We start from the raw sequence: 25,491 nt of genomic DNA on the forward strand, positions 1-25,491 counted from the left end.
ACACTCTGGTCAGTTCTGTCACCCTGAGGACAAAGACACAAATGATCAGTCAGATGTCCCTGGGGTCCCTTCCTTGGAGGCCTCACCTGTGTCCTGAGTGAGGAGGGTGACAAGAAGCAGAGCCCAAGCCATGGTGGAGACACCCCAGACGCTGCCTTCTGAGCCCCCAGCCCTCGGCCTGCTCCCCCAGACCTCTCTTATCCCCTCCACCCAGAGGAGCGAAGGGCCTCCATGCAAATCAGCTTCCTACACCTGCCCTTGCTCACTCTCTCCTCACCCCTCTGACCTGGCTCTGGAGGCATCCATGGACAGCAGGGCTCATCTGAGAGGATGAAAAGTCTGTGACACTTTGTCCTTAGTCAGGACACTGACCATTACAGGGCCCAGGAAATGGGGCCATCCTGGGATGTCCCTGTCATGCACTATTTGAGTCAAGACGTCGCTGGCCAATAATCCCGATAACCACTCTTTGGGTTTTGTGGGTGGAAAGTGAGGACAGGGGCCCGAGGGGCTGGGGTGACTTAGAGATTCCATCCCGTCTCCTCCCGGCACCACAGGGGAGCTGGGGGTGTGCATCCCCCTCCCTCACCTGTCCCTTCAGCAGGACGGGGCCCCTGCCCCCCGTCCCCTGCCTCTGCAGGGCTCGGAGGAGGGGCCCTGGGACCTTTATTGGCCTTCCTAGCAAAAGGCTTATGAAGCAGAGCAGATTGAGGACGCTGACCCCACACTCTCCTTTAGGGGCTCAGGAGGCAGCACCTGGGGGCTTCATACAGGTCAGGAAACCAGACCAGAACCCCCCAAACCCAGGCCCTTGCTGCCTCCTGGTGGCCTTAGATGGGGATGACCAAGCCCCAGGGAGGCAGCTGAGTGGGGCTGAGCCCCCAGCTCTGACCCCCCCAACTTGTTCCTCCTCCTCCTCCTCACAGCTCAGCACCAGTGACCCTGCCCCTCCTCATCCACTGCATGGGCTCACCCCAGAGCTGGCGCCTCCCTGAGGTCAGACACCTGTGTCCAGATGCTGGACCCATTGTGTTTTCTAGACAGAGAATCAGGGCTGACTGGTGTTTCCCCAGATTGTCACTGTCTCAGTATCTGAAATGTCTAGTTCCTGATTACGAGGAAAGTTGACAATTGGTGTAATTGTCCTTTGCATCCCAGGGTTTATGCTCCTGCCTCTGGGCACAGGGCCCCGGGGGTGATGCAGAAGGAGCTCCAGGTCCCCACAGAACAGACTCCTGCTTCTTTCCTGGGTACTGTGGAGGGGACCCAGGAGTGATGGCGCTGGGTGTGTGTGTGGGTGTCTGTCTGTCTGTATTTGTGTGGGGCTGTGTGTGTGTTTCTTCACAGAGACAGAGCACATCCTGCGATAGAACATAGCCTGGACCTGACGGTGAGATGTTGGATTTCCCTTGGATCCAGGACCTGCACTCAGGCGCAGGAATACACGTAGAATCTGTGCACATCAGAGTTACCCCACAGCCTGAGACTAGTGTCCTTAGATAGACCTGCCCACAAGACTCGCCCTTGGTTTGTGTCTTGTGATTAGATTTCAGGAAGGTTTAGGCTATTCCCCAAGAAGAATGACCCCCTGAGTCTCCACTTTCCTGCAACCTTATGGTTTATTCTGAAGCCCTGACCTGCTCCCCAGCGGGAATCTGGAATTTCGGTAGATGCCAGGCACAGGATGCCTAGGAGACCAGCCTCCAGTAAGAGTCTTGTGGGTCTGATGAGGCTCCCTGGGGGACAATTCTTCATACACGTTGTCGCCATTTGATTCTGCTGATGAAGCCCGTCCCTCATCTGGGAAAGGCCTCCTGGAAACTTCTCCTGGTTTCTTCGTATTTCACCTCATCCACCATATGGCCGTTTGTTGATTTTGCTTGGTCTCCATTCACTGAAGGAAATCACAGCCATTAGGACGACTCTCTACTGAGTCCTAGGGGTCTTCTTTGTGACACAGATAGCTGCCTGTGGTCTTGGGGACACTCGACACAGGACGATCTGAGAAAACAAGCAGCAAACCCAGGGTCTGGGGTTTCCCTCCATCTCCTACCCTCTGCACCCGGGGCGTAAAGTCATCATGAGATTCAGAGTTTGTACTAAACTCCACCCCTCCGTGGACACCCCAGGACCACCCAGGGAATCACGATGTCTTGAGCACTGGAACTCACCACAGCTCTCCACCACCCCCGGAACAAGCTCCAGTGAGAGGAAGATCAGGTCCACACTGGAACTCCTGCTCTCCTAATTTTCAGTGTGGGCTCCTGTCTATATGACTCTTGGTTTCGTTCTGTGGCTCCTTGATCTGAAGGCAGGGGCCCTATATGCAGCCACATTCTCCCCCCAGCCCTGGAAGATGGTGTGGAGCCTCTGCCTCCTGGATCTCAAGGGCTGCCACAGCTCCCACAAGAGCCTCAGGCCACCACCCCGCCTCTATGGTGGGGCGATCCCCAATAGCAGGAGGGAATCCTTTACCAGTTAGCACGTGTTTTGTCCTCATTAAGGAGAAAATACCCAAATAGTCCAGCCCTTCTTTCTCCATAACACAGGCTAACGTCCACTTAGTCCTTCTTTGTTTATCCTTTCAATATTCCAAATGTTTGCAGTGGGGAAATGAGCAAAGCAAACCACCTGCAGGAAAGTTCTTTGTTTACCCACTTTTGACTGTAATTCTTATTGGATCCCCAGGAGTATTATTCTGCATTGCACATGTTACAACAGCAAAGATTATGGATGGATTCATGCCTAGAAATTCAGATTTTTAAAAAAATTGTAATTGAATTCTCAGAGAGTCTTTTTTTTTTTTTTTTTGTGGTACGCAGGCCTCTCACTGCTGTGGCCTCTCCCGTTGCGGAGCACAGGCTCCGGATGCACAGGCTCAGCGGCCATGGCTTGCGGGCCCAGCCGCTCTGCGGCATGTAGAATCTTCCCGGACCGGGGCATGAACCCATGTCCCTGCATCGGCAGGCGGACCCTCAACCACTGCGCCATCAGGGAAGCCCTGAATTCTCAGAGATTCTTCATCACTGATCCAGAAAAGGTAATCCATTGGAAATCCCTTGACATCTGTGGTGAAGATCCCTCATTCACTGTGGACTCTGAGGGAAATTTCTCTCTGTCCACCCCACCCGCGACCTGAGCTAGGGCTCCTGTTCTCACTTCTGGGATAAGGAGACAAAACAAGATACACCTTCATTCCAGAGCTGGGTACCGGCATGCTGTCTAGAACAGTGTTCGGGCATCACATCGAATGTGGTACAATATGGCAAGAGATGCTTTTGACTTGAGTCTGTTGCTTTGTGTTCTGAGATTTTCGTTACCTTGAGACTGAGAATCAAAATATCATCTATCACAGAAAGCAGCTATTTTCTTGGTCAAACATATCTTTCCAAATCCACCTAAAATATTGGGTCAACACTTGTCCAGAAGTTTTCTCATCAAGGAGAAGGGCGTAAAACATCCCCTTGATTTAGTGTGTATCACCATCGTGCTCTTGCAAACTCATCCATGTCCTGCTCAGTGACAGAGCATCTGGAACCTGAAGTGAGAACAGAAGCCAGGAGTGGTCCATGTGTGGACCTAAGGTGACCTTTGGTCAGATTCTCATGCACAAACACACACATCTGCCTATAATTACCTGGACTGGATTATTTAAACTACAAGCTCAAGATTACTATATTCAGAGGAATATTTGATATCACAGCTCAGGCTAATGCATAGGATGTGACTTCTGAGGAAGAGGAGAGCCAGAGCCAGATAAAAAGAGAAAAGCCTTTCTTAGAAAAATGTAAAACTGATTATAAATGCAGCTCTATGTTTAGTAGAGAAAAAGAGAGAGAGAACAGGATAACAGTACAGAAGGAAAGGAAGAATGGCTGTCCCCATAATAATGGGGAGGGTAGATATTATAACAGAGGCTATTTCAGGAGAGTAAAGACACTCTTATTCCCACACTGCACCTTAGGAGCAGCTGTAATCCCAATGAAAGTAGATCTTAGAAATGAAGTTGGTAAATATTTTCTACACTATACCTGATCTTTGACAAGATAGTTAGAAAGACCAATGATTCTGGTCAAATGTAAAATGTTGTGATAAAGACAAAAGATCTTTCAGATTGAGAATAGCATACACTTAGAAAATATGGAGCCTAATTGGCTGGGTTAAAATAAATCAGATTGGGACTTCCTTAGCGGCACAGTGGTTAACAATCCGCCTGCCAAGGCAGGGGACACGGGTTCGAGCCCTGGTCTGGGAAGATCCCACATGCCGCAGAGCAGCTAAGCCCGTGCGCCACAACTACTGAGCCCACTCGCCTAGAGCCTGTGCTCCGCAACAAGAGAAGCCACCGCAGTGAGAACCCCCCCCCCGCAGCGAAGAGTAGCCCCCGCTTGCCGCAACTAGAGAGAGCCCCTGCGCAGCAACAAACACCTAACACAGCCATAAATAAATAAATTTTAAAAATAAATAAATGTATAAAAATAAAATAAAATAAATCAGATTTATCAGGAAAATGATTTGGATAAGAAAAGTGTACACAGGACCAGTATGGAGTTAGTTATATAGGAGGGGTCTTCCAAAGTTCTAGGATCTTAATGAAATCAACCCAACTGACACACGACTCCAACTTCATGAGAGCCAGGAGCCAGGACCACAAGAAAGAGCTGCTCTCCAGTCCTGGATGCCTGAACACACAGCTATCAAATGTTCCTCATCACTTGTTACTGTGGGGATGATGTGTCCTGAGCAATCCAACCCATGTACTTTGTTTTTCATCTAAACTATTGAATTCGGGACATACCTGGCTGTCCAGTGGTTAAGAATTAGACCTTCTGTTGCAGGGGGTAGGGGTTCCATCCCTAGTCAGGGAACTAATATCCCACATGCCATGTGGCAGGGCCAAAAAAAAAAAAAAAAACCCAAACAAACAAAAACAAATTAAAAACAAACTATTCGATTCACATAATTTAATTTCAGTAATGGTTGCGTTACAAAACTGTTCAAGAAAAAATAACATTGAACCCACAACACTCGCGCAGTTTTTCAATTAATTCTCACAGGTCTTAGATATGCTGGGATTCCACCTGGAAACTGCACTGGTCCCCATGGAAACACGTGATCTTGACATCACTGAGGAATACGGGACATGCCCTCCAGCCCACCTTCCATTCTGGAGCCACATTTCAAAAAGCCCATCGTATCGGGGAGACCACCATCCTGCAGGGCTGTCCCCGGACAGGGTTCACCAATGCCGGGAGAGGGGACAAAGCTGAGACCCAGACTGTGTCCCCAACCCTCCCAGGCTCAGCCCACTCAGATGCAGGTCAAACAGGAAGGACAACAAACATGAAAACCACTCGTTGTTCTTTCTCCTCATCCCTCTGCAGGGTCCTCAGATCTCCTCTCAGCTGATGATGCTTCAACCACAGATGTAGATTAGGAACCAGCAGAGTCACAGCAACAGGGAGCCTGTGAGCTCAGGGCAGGTTTTTGTTCTACTTCCCCTGAACTTGGACCACGGTGCACAGTGTAACCACTTCTAGCTGAGCTACAGTAATAATCGGCCTCGTCCTCAGCCTGGAGCCCAGAGATGGTCAGGGAGGCCGTGTTGCCAGACTTGGAGCCAGAGAAGCGATCAGGGATCCCTGAGGGTCGTTTATTGACCTCATAAATCAAGGTTTTGGGGGCCGTGCCTGGGAGCTGTTGGTACCAGCCGACAGCGTTATATTTCCCTATGTCATTGCTGGTTCCAGCACAAGAGATGGTGACCGTCTGTCCCAGATTCCCGGACACTGAGGGAGGCTGAGTCAGGCCAGACTGGGCCCAGGACCCTGGAAAGAAGAGAAACACACTCTGGTCAGTTCAGTGCTGGGGCCCAGGTCACCCTGAGGACAAAGACACAAAGGATCAGTCAGATGTCCCTGGGGTCCCTTCCCTGGAGGCCTCACCTGTGTCCTGAGTGAGGAGGGTGACAAGGAGCAGAGCCCAGGCCATGGTGGAGACGCCCCAGACGCTGCCTTCTGAGCCCCCAGTCCTGGGCCTGGTCCCCCAGACCTCTTTTATCCCCTCCCCCCAGAGGAGGGAGGGGCCTCCATGCAAATCTGCTCCCTGCACTGCCTGTCCTCACCACCTCTGCTCTAGCCCTTGATTCTGGTAACGTCTGCGTCTCTGGACAGCAGAGCTGCCTGAGAGATTAAAACAGGTTATCATGTATTGTCTGATTCAGGACAGACTGAGAAGGTGACGGAGGCCGGGACCCGGAGCCCAGCTGGCTGTGTCCTCTCCTCCTGTGGGGGATCATGTTGGATGCAGAGGGATCCTAGGACTCCCCTCCTTTTGCAAGGAGGAGGAGAGCAGGGCATCTATGCTGGGGAGGAGAGGGCATCCCGTGACCCCTCTTCCAGGGACTCAGGGAGAGCCGGGGACCCTCTCCTTGTCCCTCATGCCCTCCCCAGTCCCCTAGGCTAAGGTGCTCAGGCGTCACTCTCTCCGCTGCTCTGTGGTGGTTGGAGATTGGAGATGCTCCCTGACATGTCCACTATAGGAATTATGGGATATGGTAGACATTGGACACCCCTCCCTCGTGACCTCCTTAGGCCTGGCTCGGGAGCAGCTGCTGAGATTTTGAACAGGACAGAATGACAACACAGACAACCTCCCCCAAATCCGGGCCCTGCTGCCCCCCAGTGGCCTCAGTTGTGAGAGCTGAGCCCAGGGAGACAGCTGAGTAGGGCTGGACACCCAGGTCTCCCCCTCCCCAGCTCAGTGCTAGGCCCCCATCCCTGCAGACAAGCCTCACCTTCCCTCGACTTCCACCAGAATGAAGTACGTCACCTGCAAAATCAGGAGGCCCAGATGCCCCCCTCGGGGTCATCTTGCTCGTCCCAGGAAGGCCTTGTCACAGGGTTGGTGATGGGGGATGGAAGTGGGCTCAGGACCGAGAGAACCTGAGATATAAGTTAATCCTATCTCGTTAAGGATGCCGAGGAGAGAAACGGGCCCCCGAGAAATGCCTGAATCCTCAAATATAGAAAAAAGGATAATGTGAGACACAGAGAGAGCTCTGTCCAGACAGAGAATGACCCAGGGAATCAAGGGGCAGATTCTGGGGCTGGGGCTCTGGAGGAGGGACCGGGTCAGGAGGGGCCTGGGGGTCCAGCTCTGGGTCCTATCCTTGGGGGCGCGGGTCATGGGGACAGAGACTTGCCCTGTCTTCCCCTTTGTGCCTTTGAGACGCCCTCACCTCAGAGCCTGGCACCTTCCTGAGGTCAAGGCTCTTCATCACAGACACACTTCCCCAAGGGTGTTTTTCCAGAAAGAGCTGAGTTTGCAGTATATATTACACTCAGGATGAGGGGTCATTTCTGGTTGGAAATGGACATGAGCCCTCAGGCAATGGACCAGGAGTTTATGAAACACAAATACTTTGATGAAGGTTTTCAGTGTCACTGTTCATATCACACGACCACATTCCATGAGCTAAGGGGGTGAGGCCCTGGCCAAGCTTGGGGTGGGTGAAGGGGAGCCTCTGGGGGCGGGAAAGGAAAAATGTGCGAGGAGGTGTTAGCCCTGGATTTGAGACAATTTTTGGCGTGTGTTTCACAGAGGTATGTGCTGTACTATGTAGACATTCACTTAATGATGTCTTTTTTTGAGATTATAATAAAGGGGGGACTGGTTCAGGACCTTCTCACAAGTCAATCAGTCAGGCATCTGACACCAGGTCAGAGCCCAGCGGTTTGGATCTTTATATCTGGGGACTGCTGTGGACAGGCCTCCTGTGATCACTCCAGGTGTCCAGTGCTTCCTGCAAGAAGCAAACCCCACGGTCACGGGAGCTGTCTTGCCTCTGCTGCACGTTTGTTCATACAAGCAGCAACTCAGGGCCCCTCATGATTCGGGCGTCACGGTTGAATTAAAAATTCCTGAGATGTTTGTGCCCACTCAATAAGACATGACGGAAATATAATAAGAATGACTGCCTCTAAAGGAGGGAAATTACTACTAACACATAATAGGAGTGATAGGCAATAAAGTAAAAGCATATACCTATTAAGAGTCACTAAAATCAATTACTGGATTCTTACCTTTCTGGAAAAATTAAATATGGGATTCATTAAATACCAACAGTTTAAGAAAAGAAAGATAAAATATCCCGAAAAGTTTAATGACACCTAACCCAGAAATTTAATGGACACATAAAGGTAACAGCCCAGCGACGCTGATCCCTCGTTGCGGTGAATAACAACAGTGGCAGATATCCTGACCATAGAGAAAGCTAAGCCATTTCATGTTACCTCCACCCAAAGGGGCTTATCTCGCATCATTGTAAAATTATATTCATATATAGTTAAATTATTTGAAGCATCACAGGAAGCTGCCGCTATAGCCTGAGACTCCACGCACTGCACACCAGGACAGTGATGGCTCCAGAAGCTCCTACTGAAGCATCCTCTGCTTTGTTGGGAATTTTCCCCGTTGTAAAAACAGTAACTAATTTCGCATCAGGAGATTGTATCCCACCTTTACAGCAGACACTCAGAGAGGCCATGCTGGCTCCCGACCCCCTTTGCACAGCTGACTCTTGGTAAAGATCCAGCTGGTGCTCTTACACTCAGGGAGCAAGTCTCCCCACAGGTGCCACAGGGGATCCCGGAACAGTGGCCTCTGTGCCACCTCTGTCATCTCCACCAGGACACACACCTGTCGGGCAGCTGCAGCGTCTCACCAGACTTACACACAAGGGACCCTGACTCAGGACACGGTTCAGTGTCTAGTAACTGAGACCCTTTCCCCCTGTGCTGTGACCCAGTGCTGCTGGGGGTCCCTGTATGACCCTGTTCAAGCCAAGGTGATTCAAGCATGATGATACTGACCTATGTGTTTATAAGTAAAGAAAGAAGGTAACAGGTAAAAGCTTAGAAAAATTAGTGATGATGAGAACGTTATGAGAAGATTGAGCTTCCTGGTAAGAGGATTGTATTAGTCAAGGTTCTCTAGGGAAACAAAACAAAAGAAATATATACATATAGATAACGAAGAATTTTATGTAAGTAATATATATATACTGAGAGAGAGAGATTATTATTGATTATTGAGCACGGAACTCCCAGGAGCTGATCTCTTCAGCCTGAAAGCTGGGAACACTGGTGATGTAATTCAGTTTGTGTCCAAAGATTTGGGAACCAGGGGAGCCAGTGATGTAAATTCCAGTCTGAGGGCTGGGGAAGTTGAGGTGAAATGTCCCAGCTCGTGCAGTGAGAAGAGAACACAGACGTGTTCTTTTTCCTTTTCCTTTTGCTCTGCATAGACCCTCAACAGATTGGGCGATGCCCACCCACAGTGAGGAGGGCAATGTATTTACTGAGTCCCCAGATTCAAATGCTCATCTCATCCAGGAACACCTGCCCGGCCCCATCCAGAAATGATGCTTCATCTGAGTCCCCTGTGACCAGTCAAAGCGACACACAAATTTAACCATCTCAGTGACCATCCACGCTGATTTGCCCCACAATGAGGTCCAGCCAGGACACGGCAGTTTCAGTGGTAAAACTGGGAAATTTCTGGCAATCAGGAGACTTGGTCATCGCCCAGTTCTGGTGCTTATGCTTGGGTCCACCTAGATGTTCAAATCAGGAGGTCGATGCTGACGATGCAGTATTATTCGGCCATAAGAAGGAATCAAGTACTCATATGTGCTTCAAGGGGAAAGAACATTGAAAACATTTTAAAGAATGAGAGAAGCCAGACACCAAGGTCCACATAGGGTATCATGGCATTTGTGTGGAAAATCTGGAACAGGCAGGAAGTACATTAATGTTTGGAGGGCTGGAGTGACAGGGAAAGAGGATTGCCTGGTGACAGATGAGGAGTTCCTTTTCCGGGGATGAAAATACCCTGGAAGATTGAGTGTTAGTGGATGTTCAAACTTGTGAATACATTAAACACCACTGGATCCATCACCTTAAAATGATGTATGTGATGGATTGTGAAGTCTATGGTAGAAAGAATATGAAGGCTTGGTTACTGATAGATACAAATTACACTCAAATGATTCAGAAAAGAAATGTTTTGTGTTCCTGGGTGTGTGCTGTGTGTGCGTATAGACATACAAAGGCAGAGAGAGAATGAGAGACAACGGGATATGAGAAGGCGAATCTTGCAAAGTATTAAAAAATAGTGAATCTGGGAAAAGGTTCTGCAAGACTTCCTTATAGACCTTTAAATTTTTATTTAAGTTTTTAATTACTACAAAATAATAACAAAAACAAATGAAAGCCTCAGTTTAGGAGTAAAGGGATGAATGAGCTCAGAGGACGTTTTAGTCCCACTTCTCCATGAACTGGGACCACTGTGCACAGTGCTACTACTTGTATATGAGGTGCAGTAATAATCAGCCTCGTCCTCAGCCTGGAGCTCAGGGATGGTCAGGGAGGCCGAGTTCGCAGACTTGGATCCAGAGAAGCGGTCAGGGATCCCTGAGGGCCGTTTATTCACCTCATAAATCAGGGTTTTGGAGGCTGTGCCTGCGCGCAGTTGGTACCAGCCAACAGCATTATATTTCCCGATGTCATTGCTGGTTCCAGCAACAGGAGATGGTGACCGTCTGTCCCAGATTCCCACTCACTGAGGGAGGCTGAGTCAGGCCAGACTGGGCCCAATGCCCTGGAAAGGAAAGAAACACACTCTGGTAAATCCCGTTCTGGGGCCCAGGTCACCTTGAGAACAAAGACACACAGGATCAGCCAGATGTCCCTGGGGTCCCTTCCCTGGAGGCCTCACCTGTGTCCTGAGTGAGGAGGGTGACAAGGAGCAGAGCCCAGGCCATGGTGGAGACGCCCCAGATGCTGCCTTCTGAGCCCCAGCCCTGGGCCTGCTCCCCCAGACCTCTCTTATCCCCTCCCCCCAGAGGAGGGAGGGGACTCCATGCAGATCAGCTCCCTGCACCTGATGCTCCTCACCCCTCTGCCCTGGCCCTGGACACTAGATGTTCTGCATCCTGGGGGGAGAATATAGCTCAGGGATGTAAACGTTTTGACACATAGATGACATGTATATACAGGAGCATGAATTGTTTGTAGCTGGTTTGCAGGGAGAGAAAGAGCAGATAAAGTCCCTCAGGCAAAGAGCTCCTGCACCTTCACGGTCTCTGCTGGGACAGGACTGTGTCTCTGGGAACCACAGTGCAGGGGACATTCTGCAGCGCCCTCTGCTGGATGTCTATCTCCAAGGTCTCTATGTTTGGGAAAGAGACAGGCCCACCAGGGGAAACACCTGCTGTTTGCTGGGTGGCTGTGGGGAGCCCCAGCTGCAGCCTTGTCCCATCCCCACCCCCACCTCTTTGTTCTGAAGCATCTGCACATCGAATCCACGAGCAGGTCGTTGACACCCAGCCCCCCACCCCAGGTCCCAGACTGGCCCTGGAACCTAGAGTCTCTGAGTCCCTGTAGAGCAGGGCTCTTCTGAGAAGATGAAAACTCTGTGACACGTTGTGCTTAGTCAGGACACTGACCATTACAGGGCCCAGGAAATGGGGCCATCCTGGGATGTCCCTGTCATCCACTATTTGAGTCAAGACGTCGTTGGCCAATAATCCCGATAACCACTCTTTGGGTTTTGCGGGTGGAAGGTGAGGACAGGGGCCCGAGGGGCTGGGGTGACTTAGACATTCCATCCCATCTCCTCCCGGCACCACAGGGGAGCTGGGGGTGGGCATCCCCCTCCCTCACCTGTCCCGTCAGCAGGACGGGGCCCCTGCCCCCCCGTCCCCTGCCTCTGCAGGGCTCAGAGGAGGAGCCCTGGGACCCCCCACTTGTTCCTCCTCCTCCTCCTCCCAGCTCAGCACCAGCCACCCTGTCCCTCCTCATCCCCTCCCTGCCCCTGTCCTTTGTCCTGCAGCCTCATCAGGATGGAATTGTCACCTGCCTCCCCAGGTGACTCAGACCCACCCCTGCAGGGTCTCTAATCTTGTCTCAGCATGACCTTGTCTCAGGGACAGTGACCTTCAGGAGATCTCACGTCAGGGCAGGGGAAGTACACGATAAATGACTCCACCCCCATAGGTACACTGATGGGAAATATGGGCCCATGAGATGAAGCTGAATTCTCAAAAGCGTTCGAAAAAAGGAATAATGTAAGAAGGAGTTAGAGCCCGCCAGGATGGAGGGAGCCCTAATGGAAATGAGGGAAGATGCCAGGGTTTAAGGGGCTGGGAGGAGGGGCTGGGTCAGAGTTCACCTCAGGGCCCAGCCGCAGGGACCTCTCCTCAGGCAGGTCTATCTGCCACATGGTGCAAGTGAGGATTCTCCTCTGTCCTCAGCGGGAGGTCCTCACCCCAGAGCTGGTGTCTCGCTGAGGTCAGGCTCCTCTGTCTACAGAGACGCTGGACCTAGTGTGTTTTGTGTGTTTTCTAGACAGAGAATCAGGGTGGACTGACTGGTCTTTCCCAAGATTATCACTGTCTCCGTATCTGAAATGTCTAGTTCCTGATTATGAGGAAAGCTGACAGTTGGTATAATTTCCCTCTGCATCCCAGGGTTTATGCTCCTGCCTCTGGGTACAGGGCCCCGCGGGTGATGCAGATGGAGTACCCGGTCCCCACAGAGCAGAGCCCCGCATCCTTCCCGGGTACAATGGGGCGGGGGGACCCAGGAGTGATGGTGCTGGGTGGGTGTGTGTGTGTGTGTGTGTGTGTGTGTGTGTGTGTGTGTGTGTGTAACCGAACAAGAACCCTATGGAGCCTTCCAGGGACAGGCCATCCCCAATATCCTCTGCTTTAGCTCTTCTCTGAAGTACCTGGATAATAGTATTTGATGGAAATTTCCTGAGTTGTTTTGCAGATGTGAAATCCCCGCAATGCCCACCAGATGGAAGAACTACTTGGTGACCATGAGCACATAGCCCCAGCCCCCAGGAGCCTAAGGACGGATAATGTTAAGCCCTGTGACTCCACCGTGCTGCTTCACCATCACCCAATCAGAGAACTGTGCACACGCTGATCATGTACCCTGTGACCACCTCTCTCCTGGCCTTTAAAAACGCTTTGCTGAAACCCTCAAGGGTCTAGAATGTCCGCAGATGCCAGACAGGAGATGCCTAGGAAACCAGCCTCTGGTAAGGGCCTTGTTGGTCTGATGAGTCTCCCTGTGATACAATTCTTCACACACATTGTCACCATTTGACGCTGGAGATGAAGCCCGTCCCTCGGAAAGGTGTCCGGGAAGATTCTCCTTGTGCCCTCGGACTTGACCTCATCCACCATTGCCCTTTGTTGATTTTCCTTTGTCTCCACTCACTGAAGGAAATCATATCCATGAGGTTGACTCCCTACTGAGTCCCGAGAGTCTTCTCAGTGGGCCTAAAATGAGCGTTTGGGGGAATTTTTATAATTTGAAAACATTTTTATAATTTTTTCACTTGACCTAGAATTGTTTTTGACCAAGTAGGAATTTAGCAGGCTTCTACCTTTTTCAGTTCCAGAAATACCACGATTAACAAGCCAATGACAGAGATCTGCACACATCAGACTCTTCTCGTTGCTGCTTGACTCCACTGGCCATGACGGTAGCCTTGCCCTTGGTAGGGGAGGCCCACCCCTTGACCCCGGCCACCCAGGATCCAGCTCCTCCCGTTGCGTTTAGGATTTGCAGCTAAGGGGCTGCAGGTCCCACTATAAGTTCTGGCTTGGAGAAGAGTGAGCACAGAGCCATTCAACGATGCTCCAATCTCATTACCTTTTGAATCCCTTTGTCTCCAGGCAGGTCTGGCTTCTCTAGTTCACTCACTAGAGGCCATCTTGGATTCTGCGTCCACCAGCCAACCTGCAAAGTGCTGAGGCTCTTTCTACCTCCCCGAGCTGCAGGGAACATGAAACGCAGAGTCTCTGTGGAGTGAGCCCAGATCACAAATCCAGCTGACCCGGCTTGATGTTTCTCCCACCACTGCCCCCCACCCTCGAATCCCTTCCCAACGTGTTCTGGGGATTTCTGTCTGTGTGAATTAGGAGAACCAAGCAGTTCTTGGAGTGCAGTGCCCCTCTCGAGGCTCACACTCTATTCTCATGTTAGCAAACTGCTGGGACCCGAGGCTAATTGTTGGTCCAGAAGAAAAGAGGGGCAATGGGGGCGGGGGATCCTGAGGAGAATCAGCACAGCCTCACGTGGCAGCTTCCTCAGGGCAGCCGTGACCTTTTCCTTGGGCAATGCAGGGTCAATCGCCCCAGACAGATATGGAAAGACCTGTACCGCTGGGGGTGGGGAGGCGTCTTCCACAGGCAAAGAAGACACATGAGAATTGAGGGGCTCAATGTCCCCAGGTCCCTCAGGTCCTCCCACACATCCCCACCCAAGCTGCAGGATCCGGTTCTTTCCCAACCACCTTCTTCACTACAAGGCTGGGACTCTACTTTGCTGGAATGTAGCCAATTGAAGGAGGAGGGTCTGGGTTGGCTTTTCAGCTATTTCAGTCCAGGTGCTGCACGAGATGGGGCTCTCCTCCAGGGCACTCCGAAAGCTCGCATGTCACTTGTGCGGCCCTTGGGATGGGATCTTGAATCACTAAGCTCATCTTTTTCTCTCCCTACTCTATCCAGCAACATTCCGAGCAGAGACCAACGTCATGATATTCTGTAGGGTTCCCAGAACGTTCCAAAATATCATATACAGGGTCATCAGCTCCTCGATTCTTACAAGTGGTTGCTTAGAAGGATCCAAAGCAGGGATTTTTCTCATTCCAATGAACAGTTCATGACATACACTAGCTGTGCTCTCTGTACTAATGGAAGTAGCTATTAGCACCATTCAGTAGAACCAGATTAGGCAGCCAATTCTAGAAACCTCAGAATCAATTGAGAAAAATCATCCTTAAAATTCTATTGTTCTCGAAGCATTCCGGGTACCAAAATCGGGATTAGTCACATGGCTCCAGAGAAACAGGAAAAAACATATATAATTTGTTATAGGAATTGATTCACACCATAATGGAAGTTGAAGGTGTCTCACAATCTAACAGCAAGCTGAGGAACCAGGAAAGCCAGTGATATAATTCAGTCTGAGTCCAGAGGCCTGTGAATCGGGGTTGAGGACGTAAGTCCTGGTCGGAGATTGAAAGATGAAGAAGCAGCAGTGCCAATGTCCAGGGTCAGGAGAAGGTGATGCCTCTGATGACGAGGAGAGAGCAAACGTCCCCTTCCTCTCCCTTTTTGTTCTATTCAGACCCTCAACTCAAGGACAGTGCCCACTGCACCACACCAGTGATCTTCTCTACTCAGTCTGTGGACTCATATGCCAATATCCTCCTCCTGAGACATCCTCACAGACACCAAGAAATAATGTTTTAACCGCAGTATGAGCATCTCTTACCTCAGGCAAATAGACACATAAAATTAACCATCACACTGCTGTGGAAGAGCTGGCAAGAGTGGCACATCACACAGGATGAGGAAGTGGTTACCATCCCAAGACAATAACCCCAAGATCATATTTCCCACCGCCTCCACTGTAGGCAGAGGGAGGAGCTCAGAGACCACTGACCTCTCACGGCCGAGCTGCATGAGGCTGGCAGCTCAGGGAGGAGAAGCATCTGCAGAGCAATAGGGAGCCTGTGAGTTCAGGGACGTTTTGGTCTCACTTCCCCATGTAATTGGACCACTGTGCAAAGTGCTACTACTTGTATATGAGCTACAGTAATAATCAGCCTCGTCCTCAGCCTGGAGCCCAGAGATGGTCAGGGAGGCCGTGTTCCCAGACTTGGAGCCAGAGAAGCGATCAGGGATCCCTGAAGGCCGATTATTGTTATTATAAATCAGGGTTTTGGGGGCCATGCCTGGGAGCTGTTGGTACCAGCTGACATAACTGCTGGTTCCAGTACAAGAGATGGTGACCGTCTGTCTCAGATTCCCGGACACTGAGGGAGGCTGAGTCGGGACAGACTGGGCCCAGGATCCTGGAAAGAGGAGAAACACACTCTGGTCAGTTCTGTCACCCTGAGGACAAAGACACAAAGGATCAGTCAGATGTCCCTGGGGTCCCTTCCCTGGAGGCCTCACCTGTGTCCTGAGTGAGGAGGGTGACAAGGAGCAGAGCCCAAGCCATGGTGGAGACACCCCAGACGCTGCCTTCTGAGCCCCCAGCTCTTGGTCTGCACCCCCAGACCTCTCTTATCCCCTCCCCCTCAGAGGAGGGAGGGGTCTCCATGCAAATCAGCTTCCTGCACCTGCCCTTGCTCACTCTCTCCTCACCCCTCTGACCTGGCTCTGGAGGCATCCATGGACAGCAGGGCTCATCTGAGAGGATGAAAACTCTGTGACACGTTGTCCTTAGTCAGGACACTGACCATTACAGGGCCCAGGAAATGGGGCCATCCTGGGATGTCCCTGTCATGCACTATTTGAGTCAAGACGTCGTTGGCCAATAATCCCGATAACCACTCTTTGGGTTTTGTGGGTGGAAGGTGAGGACAGGGGCCCGAGGGGCTGGGGTGACTTAGAGATTCCATCCCGTCTCCTCCTGGCACCACAGGGGAGCTGGGGGTGGGCATCCCCCTCCCTCACCTGTCCCCTCAGCAGGACGGGCCCCTGCCCCCCGTCCCCTGCCTCTGCAGGGCTCGGAGGAGGGGCCCTGGGACCTTTATTGGCCTTCCTAGCAAAGGGCTTATGAAGCAGAGCAGATTGAGGACGCTGACCCCACACTCTCCTTTAGGGGCTCAGGAGGCAGCACCTGGGGGCTTCATACAGGTCAGGAAACCAGACCACAACCCCCCCAAACCCAGGCCCTTGCTGCCTCCTGGTGGCCTTAGATGGGGATGACCAAGCCCCAGGGAGGCAGCTGAGTGGGGCTGAGCCCCCAGCTCTGACCCCCCCAACTTGTTCCTCCTCCTCCTCCTCCCAGCCCAGCACCAGTGACTCTGTCCCTCCTCATCCCCTCCATGGGCTCAGCCTTTGTCCTGCAGCCCCATCAGGACAGAATTGTCACCTTCCTCCCCAGGTGGCTCAGAAGGGCCCCTGCAGGGTCTCTAATCTTGTCTCAGCATGACCTTGTCTCAGGGACAGTGACCTTGAGGAGATCTCAGCTCAGGGCAGGGGAACCTCACACAATAAATGACTCCACCCCCATACGTACGCGAATGAGAAATATGGGCCCATGAGATGAATCTGAATTCTCAAAACGCTTTGAAAACGAATAATGTAAGAAGGATTTTAGTTCGGTCAGGATGGAGGGAGACCTAATGGAAAATGAAGGAAGATGCCAGGGTGTGCAGGGCTGGGAGGGGGGACTGGGTCATAGTCGGCCTCAGGGCCCAGCTGCAGGGACTTCTCCTCAGGCAGGTCTGTCTGCCACGTGGTGCAAGTGAGGATTCTCCTCTGTTCTCAGCGGGAGGTCCTCACCCCAGAGCTGGCGCCTCCCTGAGGTCAGACACCTGTGTCCAGATGCTGGACCCATTGTGTTTTCTAGACAGAGAATCAGGGCTGACTGGTGTTTCCCAAGATTGTCACTTTCTCAGTATCTGAAATGTCTAGTTCCTGATTACGAAGAAAGTTGACAATTGGTGTAATTGTCCTTTGCATCTCAGGGTTTATGCTCCTGCCTCTGGGCACAGGGCCCCGGGGGTGATGCAGAAGGAGCTCCAGGTCCCCACAGAACAGATTCCTGTTTCTTTCCTGGGTACTGTGGAGGGGACCCAGGAGTGATGGCGCTGGGTGTGTGTCTGTCTGTATTTGTGTGGGGCTGTGTGTGTGTTTCTTCACAGAGACAGAGCACATCCTGCGATAGAACATAGCCTGGACCTGACGGTGAGATGTTGGGTTTCCCTTGGATCCAGGACCTGCACTCAGGCGCAGGAATACACGTAGGATCTGTGCACATCAGAGTTACCCCACAGCCTGAGACTAGTGTCCTTAGATAGACCGGCCCACAAGACTCGCCCTTGGTTTGTGTGTTGTGATTAGATTTCAGGAAGGTTTAGGCCATTCCCCAAGAAGAATGACCCCCTGAGTCTCCACTTTCCTGCAACCTTATGGTTTATTCTGAAGCCCTGACCTGCTCCCCAGCGGGAATCTGGAATTTCGGTAGATGCCAGGCACAGGATGCCTAGGAGACCAGCCTCCAGTAAGAGTCTTGTGGGTCTGATGAGGCTCCCTGGGGGACAATTCTTCACACACGTTGTCACCATTTAACTGTGGTGATGAAGCCCGACCTTGGAAAAGGTTTCCTGGAAGTTTATCCTCGTTTCCTCAGATTTCACCTCATCCACGAAGCCCTTTGCTGATTTTGCTTGGTCTCCCTTCACTGAAGGAAACCACAGCCACCAGGACACCTCTCTACTGAGTCTTGTGGGTCTTCTTAATGACGAAAGTAGTTTCCTGTGGTCTTGGGGACACTCGACACAGGACGATCTGAGAAAACAAGCAGCAAACCCAGGGTCTAGGGTTTCCCTCTGTCTCCTGCCATCTGCACCCGGGGGGTAAAAGTCATCATGGGAATCAGGGTCTGCACTAAACTCCACCCCTCCCTGGACACCCAGGACCACCCAGAGAAGCAGTAAGTCAGGAGCACTGGAAACTCCCCACCACCCTTGGAACAAGCTCCAGTGAGAGGATTATCAGGTCCACACTCGGAACTCCTGCTCTCCAGACTTTCAGTGTGAGCTCCTGTCTACACCCCTGTTGGTTTCTCTCTGTGGCTCCTTGATCCCAAGGCAGGGACCCCAGATGCGGCCACGCTCGCCGCCCCCCCACCAGGAAGCTGGTCTGGAGCCTCTGCCTTGTGGATTTTAAGAGCTGTCAGAGCTCCCACAAGAGCCTCAGGCTGCCACCCAGCCTCCATGAGGAGGGATCCCATATAGCAGGAGGGAGTCCTCTGCCAGTCAGCACATGTTTTGTCCTCATTAGGGAGAAAATGCACAAATAGTCCAGATCTTCTTTCTCCACAACACAGGCTAATGTCCACTGCTTCCTTCTTGGCTTATCCTTTCAATATGCCATACGTTTGCAGTGGGAAAATAACCAAAGCAAACCACCTGCAGGAAAGTTATTGTCTACCCACTTTTGATGGTGAATCCTTATTGGATTTCCCATGACTCGTATTCTGCCTTGAACATATTACAACAGCAAAGAGTATGGAGATTTTTTAAAAATTTAATCGAATTTTCAGAGATTCTTCATCTCTGCTCCAGAAAACGTAACCCATTGGATATCCCTTGACCCTTCATTCACTGTGAACTCTTAGGAAATTTCCTCTCTGTCCACTCCGGCCCCAAACCTGAGCAAGGGCTCCTGTTCCCACTTCCGGGATGTGGATAAAAAACAAGACACACCTTCAGTCCAGAGCAGGGTCCCACATGCTGTCTGGAGTAATGTTTGGGCATCACATTGGACGGGGCACAAAATGGCAAGAGATGCTCTTGACTAGAGTCTGTTGCTTTGTGTCCCGAGATTTTCATTTCATTGAGATTCCGAGAATCAAAATATCATCTATGATAGAAAGTACCTTTTTTCTTAGTCAAACATACGTTTCCAAACCCACCTAAAATATTGGGTCAAAACTTCTCCAGGAGTTTTCTCATCAGACAGAAGGGAATCAATGATCCTCTAGATTCAGTGTGTATCCCATCGTGCTCTTTTGAAAACCCATCCATATCTTGCTCAGTGACAGAGCTGTTAGTACCTGCAGTGAGGACGGGAGTGGGGAGGGGTCCGTGTGTGGACACAAGGTGACCTTTGCTCTGATTGTTAGGCACGAACACACACATCTGCCTACAAGTACCCACACTGGATTGTTTAAACTGCAAGCTCAGGGTTACTATATTCAGGGGAATATTTGATATCACAGCTCAGTCTACTTTGTAGAATGTGACTTCTGAACATGTGGAAAGCCATATTGAGGTCATTCTCATTAAAAGAAAAAGTCTTGCTTTGAAAAATGTAACACTGATTATAAATGCAGCTATATGTTTAACAGAAAGAAAGAAGAAAGAAATAGCAGGACAGATGCAAAGGAGCAACGGCTGTTTCCATAATAATGGTGGAGGGTAGAAATCATAACAGAGGCTATTTCAGGAGAGTAAAAACACTGATTCCCGCACTGCACACTTATTAGCAGCTATAATCCCAATGAAAGTAGAACTTAGCAATGAAGTTGGTCAATATTTTCTACACTCTACTTGAGCTCTGATGATATAGATAGAAAGACCAAAGATTCTGGTCATTTGTAAAATGCTGTGATAAAGACAAATGAATACACAGATTGAGGCTAACATAGACTTGGAAAATAAGGGGCCTAATTGGTTGGGTTAAAAATAATCAGGTTTATCAGGAAGATGATTTAGACAAGAAAAGCGTGCCCAGGACCGGCATAGAGTGAGCCATATATGACGAGCCTTCCAAAGATAGAGGACCGATTGACACTTGAAAACAGCCCAATTGACACGTGACTCCAACTTCATGAGAGCCAGGAGCCAGGACCCCAAGAAAGAGCTGCTCTCCAGTCCTGGATGCCTGAAAACACAGTTATCAAATGTTCCTCTTCACTTGTTACTGTGGGGATGATGTGTCCTGAGGAATCCAACCAACGTAATTTTTCGTCTAAACTATTGAATTTGGGATATCCCTGGCGGTCCAGAGGTTGAGACTTAGCACTTACATTGCAAGGGGTGAAGTTTCGATCCCTGGTCAGGGAACATAGATCCCACAAGCTGCGTGGCATGGCCGCAGAAAACACAACAAAAACCAAAACAAAACATAAAAAAAAAATTTTTTTTAACTACTGAATTCACATAATTTTCATTTTAGTAATGTTTCCATTTGAAAACTGTCTTTCAGGTTCAAGAAAAATTTAATATTGAAGCCACGACACTCACGCCTGTTTTTCAATGAATTCTCACAGGTGTTAGATGTGCTGGGATTCCACCTGGAAGCTGCATTGGCTCTTCATGGAAACATGTGACCTTGATATCACTGAGGAAGGGAGGACATACCCTCCAACCCACCTTCCATACTGGAGCCACGTTACAAAGTGCCCATCGTATTAGAAGACTGCCTTCCTGTAGGGCTGTCCCTGGACAGGGTTCACCGATGCCAGGACAGAGACAATTCTGAGACCCAGAGTGTGTCCCCAACCCTCCCTGGTTCAGCCCACTCAGATGCAGGTCAAAGAGCAGGGACAACAAACAGGAAAATCACACATTGTCCTTTGTCCTCATCCTTCTGCAGGGTCCTCAGATCTCCTCTCAGCTGTAAATGCTTCAACCACAGATGCAAATGAGCAACCAGCAGAGTCACAGCAACGGGGAGCCTGTGAGCCAGGGCGGGATTTGGTCTCACTTCCCAATGAACTTGGACCACTGTGCACAGTGTTACCACTTCTATATGAACTACAGTAATAATCGGCCTCGTCCTCAGCCTGGAGCCCAGAGATGGTCAGGGAGGCCGTGTTGCCAGACTTGGAGCCAGAGAAGCGATCAGGGATCCCTGAGGGTCGTTTATTGACATCATAAATCAGGGTTTTGGGGGCCGTGCCTGGGAGCTGTTGGTACCAGCCGACATAGTTATATTTCCCTATGTCACTGCTGGTTCCAGCACAAGAGATGGTGACCGTCTGTCCCAGATTCCCGGACACTGAGGGAGGCTGAGTCAGGCCAGACTGGGCCCAGGATCCTGGAAAGAGGAGAAACACACTCTAGTCAGTTCTGTCACCCTGAGGACAAAGACACAAAGGATCAGTCAGATGTCCCTGGGGTCCCTTTCCTAGAGGCCTCACCTGTGTCCTGAGTGAGGAGGGTGACAAGGAGCAGAGCCCAGGCCATGGTGGAGACGCCCCAGACGCTGCCTTCTGAGCCCCCAGCCCTCAGCCTGCTCCCCCAAACCTCTCTTATCCCCTCCACCCAGAGGAGGGAGGGGCCTCCATGCAGATCAGCTTCCTGCACCTGCCCCTCCTCTCCCCCTCTGCTCACCCCCTCTGACATGGTTTGTTCCAGATTCTTCTGCATCCCTGCACAGCAGAGATTATTGGAGACTTAACTCCTTCACATGGTGTGTGAGGACAGAACGAGTCAATGACAGGATGTGGGAAAGGAATCCAGCCCGGGATTTCCTGTCTCTCCTGGTGTGAGAGTCACGGTGCTTCCTGGGGGAGGAATCCCAGAAGGTCCCCTCTTTGCTCTTGGGACAAAGGAGAGGCCCTGAGCCCAGGCGGCTGAAAAATCCAACTGCCCCGCTTTCTGAGAGTTAAAGGCTGAGCTGCGCACCAGTATCCCCTCAAATACTTCTGTTTTAAAAATTTTATTGAAGGGCTTCCCAGGTGGCGCAGTGGTTGAGTCCGCCTGCCAATGCAGGGGACACGGGTTTTTGCCCCGGTCTGGGAGGATCCCACATGCCGCGGAGCGGCCGGGCCTTTGAGCCATGGCCGCTGAGCCTGCGTGTCCGGAGCCTGTGCTCCGCAACGGGAGGGGCTACAACGGTGAGAGGCCCGCGTACCGCAAACAAACCAAAAAAACAAACAAAAAAATTTCTTGAAGGGACTTGCGTGGCGGTCCAGTGGTTAAGGCTCCACACTTCCACTGCAGGCGGTGTGGGTTTGATCAATGGTCGGAGGACTAAGGTGCGGCATGTCGCGTGGCGCAACTAAAGAATTTTTAAAAATTAAAAAAAAGAAACAAAAAAAATTCTATTGAAGTATAGTTGGATTACAATGTTGTGTGAATCTCTGCTGTACAGCAAAGTGACTCACTTATTCATTTATATATACATTCTCTTTCTTATTCTTTTCCATTATGGTTTGTCATAGGATATTGAAAACAGTTCCCTGTACTATACCGTAGGACCTTGTTGTCTATTCATCCTATATATATTAGTTTGTATCTGCTGGTCCCAAACTCCCAATCCATCCCTCCCCCACTCCCAACTCCCTCTCATCCCCCTCAGTTGGGAGGGTCCTCAGATTCCCCTCCAGCCTCTGTCTCCAAAGTGCTCTGAGTCTGAGGCCCAAGCCTGAGCTCTGGGCCATTTAGTAGCACTTTTGAAGATGATTTCTTGGGGCACAAATGCTTTGGGACTAAGAGGGGTTACGCAGGAAGCAGCTCTTGAAACTTCACACAGGACAGTAGAAGCCACAGATACCTTCCCGGAATCCTGGCCCTTGCTGACCCCTGGTGGCTTCAGATGGTGCCAACCAAGACCCTGGAACCTGAGGGACAGAAAACAACCCGGTCCCCAGACTGGCTGCTGTGCAGCTCCTTGTAGGACGTTTCCGAAGAGCAGGTCCAAGTTTGTGTAAATGAACTGACATGGAAAGCATAGTTCACAAAAGGTGGATGGAATTAACCACCTGGACTCAACGGGGCTGGCAGTCTGATTAAACCAAAATGCCAACATAGGATTTAAAGACCTATAGTTTCACCACATAATATTGGCCACACCAGGATAGACTGAAATCACTTGGCATATGGAAAACCAGAACAGCTCAACTGTATGGAAGGGAAAGTTAACAGAGCGTGTCTCTGTTAACAGATCTGCTGGAATTATGTCACAAAGATATTCATCCAGTTTGTGAAAAATGATGCGAGAAACAAGGACAGAACCTACTGAAGTCAATAGACAGATACAGAGTGTCAGCCAATATACGGGAGAAAAATCTAACGAAGAGTGATGTGTGTATATGTATAACTGATTCAGTTTGCTGGACAGCAGAAGCCAACACAACAGTGTAAATCTGCTATACTCCAATAAAATGTTTTTAAGAAAGAAAGTCTCAGCTAAGCAATAGAAGGTGGAAAAAACACAGTGAATCTACTACAGAGAAAATTCCAGCAGATGGGATTAACGACAGACAGAGCACTGGATAATGAAAGATTTCTGACTTGAAGTCAGGCAATGGAAACAGTCCCTGTTGAACAGAAGGGGGGAATATGAATTTAAAAGAATGAAGTAGTATCCACAAATTATGGAACTTCAATTGACCTAATACACAAATAATTGGAGTTCCCAAAGGAGAGGAGACAGAGAGACACAAAGAAACCCTCACATCCAGAATCCTGACACGCCTCAGGGTGTAGAAACATGAGGGCAACAACATCGAGTTTCATTGTAATGAAATCTTGAGTTGTGGACAATTTTGAGACCCCTCTTCAGGTTGATTGACTATTGGTATGATAGGAAAATGTCAGCTAAAGAACTAGTTCCCGGACTTCCCTGGTGGTCCAGTGGTTAAGACGCAGTGCTTCCAATGCAGGGGGCACGGTTTCCATCCTTGTTCAGGGAGCTAAGATCCCACATGCCACTTGGTGGGGTCAAAAAAAAAGAAAACCCAGTTCCCTGCAGATTCTACCACAATGTTTCCTCCTCTCTCTCCCTCTCCCCAACCTCACGACACAAACACCTGTCCCACAGTTCCGCACTCTGGTCTTTGTGGGTGCGTGGAGCACATGCACAACTATGATTGTTTCTTTTAAACCCAAGTCAAACAATACTGATAGTCAGAGTCATATATCAGAGTTTAGGAAGAGTCCAGAGAACATAGGAGTACAGAAAAGCACAAATATGGAAGCCAAGATGCATGTCGACAAGTGTTTACTGACTTTTTCCTGAGAAAGGCCAGTCCCAGGTCTGCAGTGGTGCTAAGCAGACCTGTCATTCCTTAGGTCGTGATCGGTGGTGAGTATGGTCGTGATGAGCTGAGGTAACTTAACAATTATAATGACTGTGAGTCCTTACAGATGCAGGTAGATCTGCAGATTTTCTCTCCTTTTAGTCGTGAGGCTGGTAGACCACTGCCCACTAACCCCACCGACAGATTTGCTCTAGGAAGACGGTGAACCACATGTCCTGGATAAGGGGGCACGGCAGAGCTGACTCTGTGGGGGTCAGGAGGAGAAGCCTGTGTGCCTCCAGAGTTTTGTAGCCTCTGCCCACCTCTCTGGAATGGCCATCTCCCATGGAGACCTTTCTCCAATGGGCAACCGGCAGAAATATTCACCTACAAGGAAGCTGACATCATCCAGCTGCTGACATACCTGACACCATCCTGTAAAGTTGGATGCGCGTCGCCCGGATTCTGATTTGTACTGTATGGCTGGCTAGAATTGTCTTGACATGAACAATTTTCTAGGGTCTTGATCAGCCAGGAACAATCTCTCTCGCTTCCTCCCAGTGAAGTGATCTCAGACAACTCCTGGAGTCCACGTCCCGCTGAATAGCAGGAAACGTGGGAAAGCTGATACCCTGACAATATTCGCCTTAGAAATCCAAGACCCACCCGAATCCCACAAGGCCAGATGTCTGACTCTAGGCTTCCTTGTCTTTCCTCTGGGACCCTGTCTGCCGTCATCAGGACGGGCTCCAGGAAATCTAAGGAAGCCCCGCCCAGGACCAAGCTGAGCCTCTGTTAGGGTCCATGTCTCTTGGGGCCTCACCTGTAGACACACTACCCTTTCCTCACTCAGCGGGTTGGATGCTTGTACCCACTGTTTCAAACTATGTTGTTTGGGGGATGCATATCGAGGAAG

General features: G+C 50.4%; 1 protein-coding gene across 16 annotated transcripts in view; it reads right to left on the reverse strand.

Annotated features, from left to right (window-relative positions):
• The window catches only part of LOC101270467 (immunoglobulin lambda-1 light chain), a 162,038-nt gene that overhangs the window by 83,393 nt on the left and 53,154 nt on the right, over positions 1 to 25,491 (reverse strand). For 2 of the 16 annotated variants that reach the window (XM_049698071.1, XM_049698073.1), the window contains exons 2-3: positions 15,778 to 15,939; positions 5,526 to 5,648 (exon numbers count right to left, since the gene is read on the reverse strand). In XM_049698071.1, coding sequence (XP_049554028.1) covers positions 5,526 to 5,648; positions 15,778 to 15,939 — 285 coding nt within the window. Of the gene's footprint in view, positions 1 to 86; positions 156 to 5,525; positions 5,829 to 5,945; positions 6,034 to 10,779; positions 10,857 to 15,777; positions 15,940 to 16,042; positions 16,124 to 21,343; positions 21,647 to 21,749; positions 21,872 to 25,491 lie in introns of those variants that run through there. The other 14 variants (XM_049698064.1, XM_049698065.1, XM_049698060.1 and 11 more) reach the window with 13 other exon arrangements.

The sequence above is a fragment of the Orcinus orca genome, chromosome 15 (genome assembly GCF_937001465.1).
Source record: "Orcinus orca chromosome 15, mOrcOrc1.1, whole genome shotgun sequence".
Lineage (NCBI taxonomy): Eukaryota > Metazoa > Chordata > Mammalia > Artiodactyla > Delphinidae > Orcinus > Orcinus orca.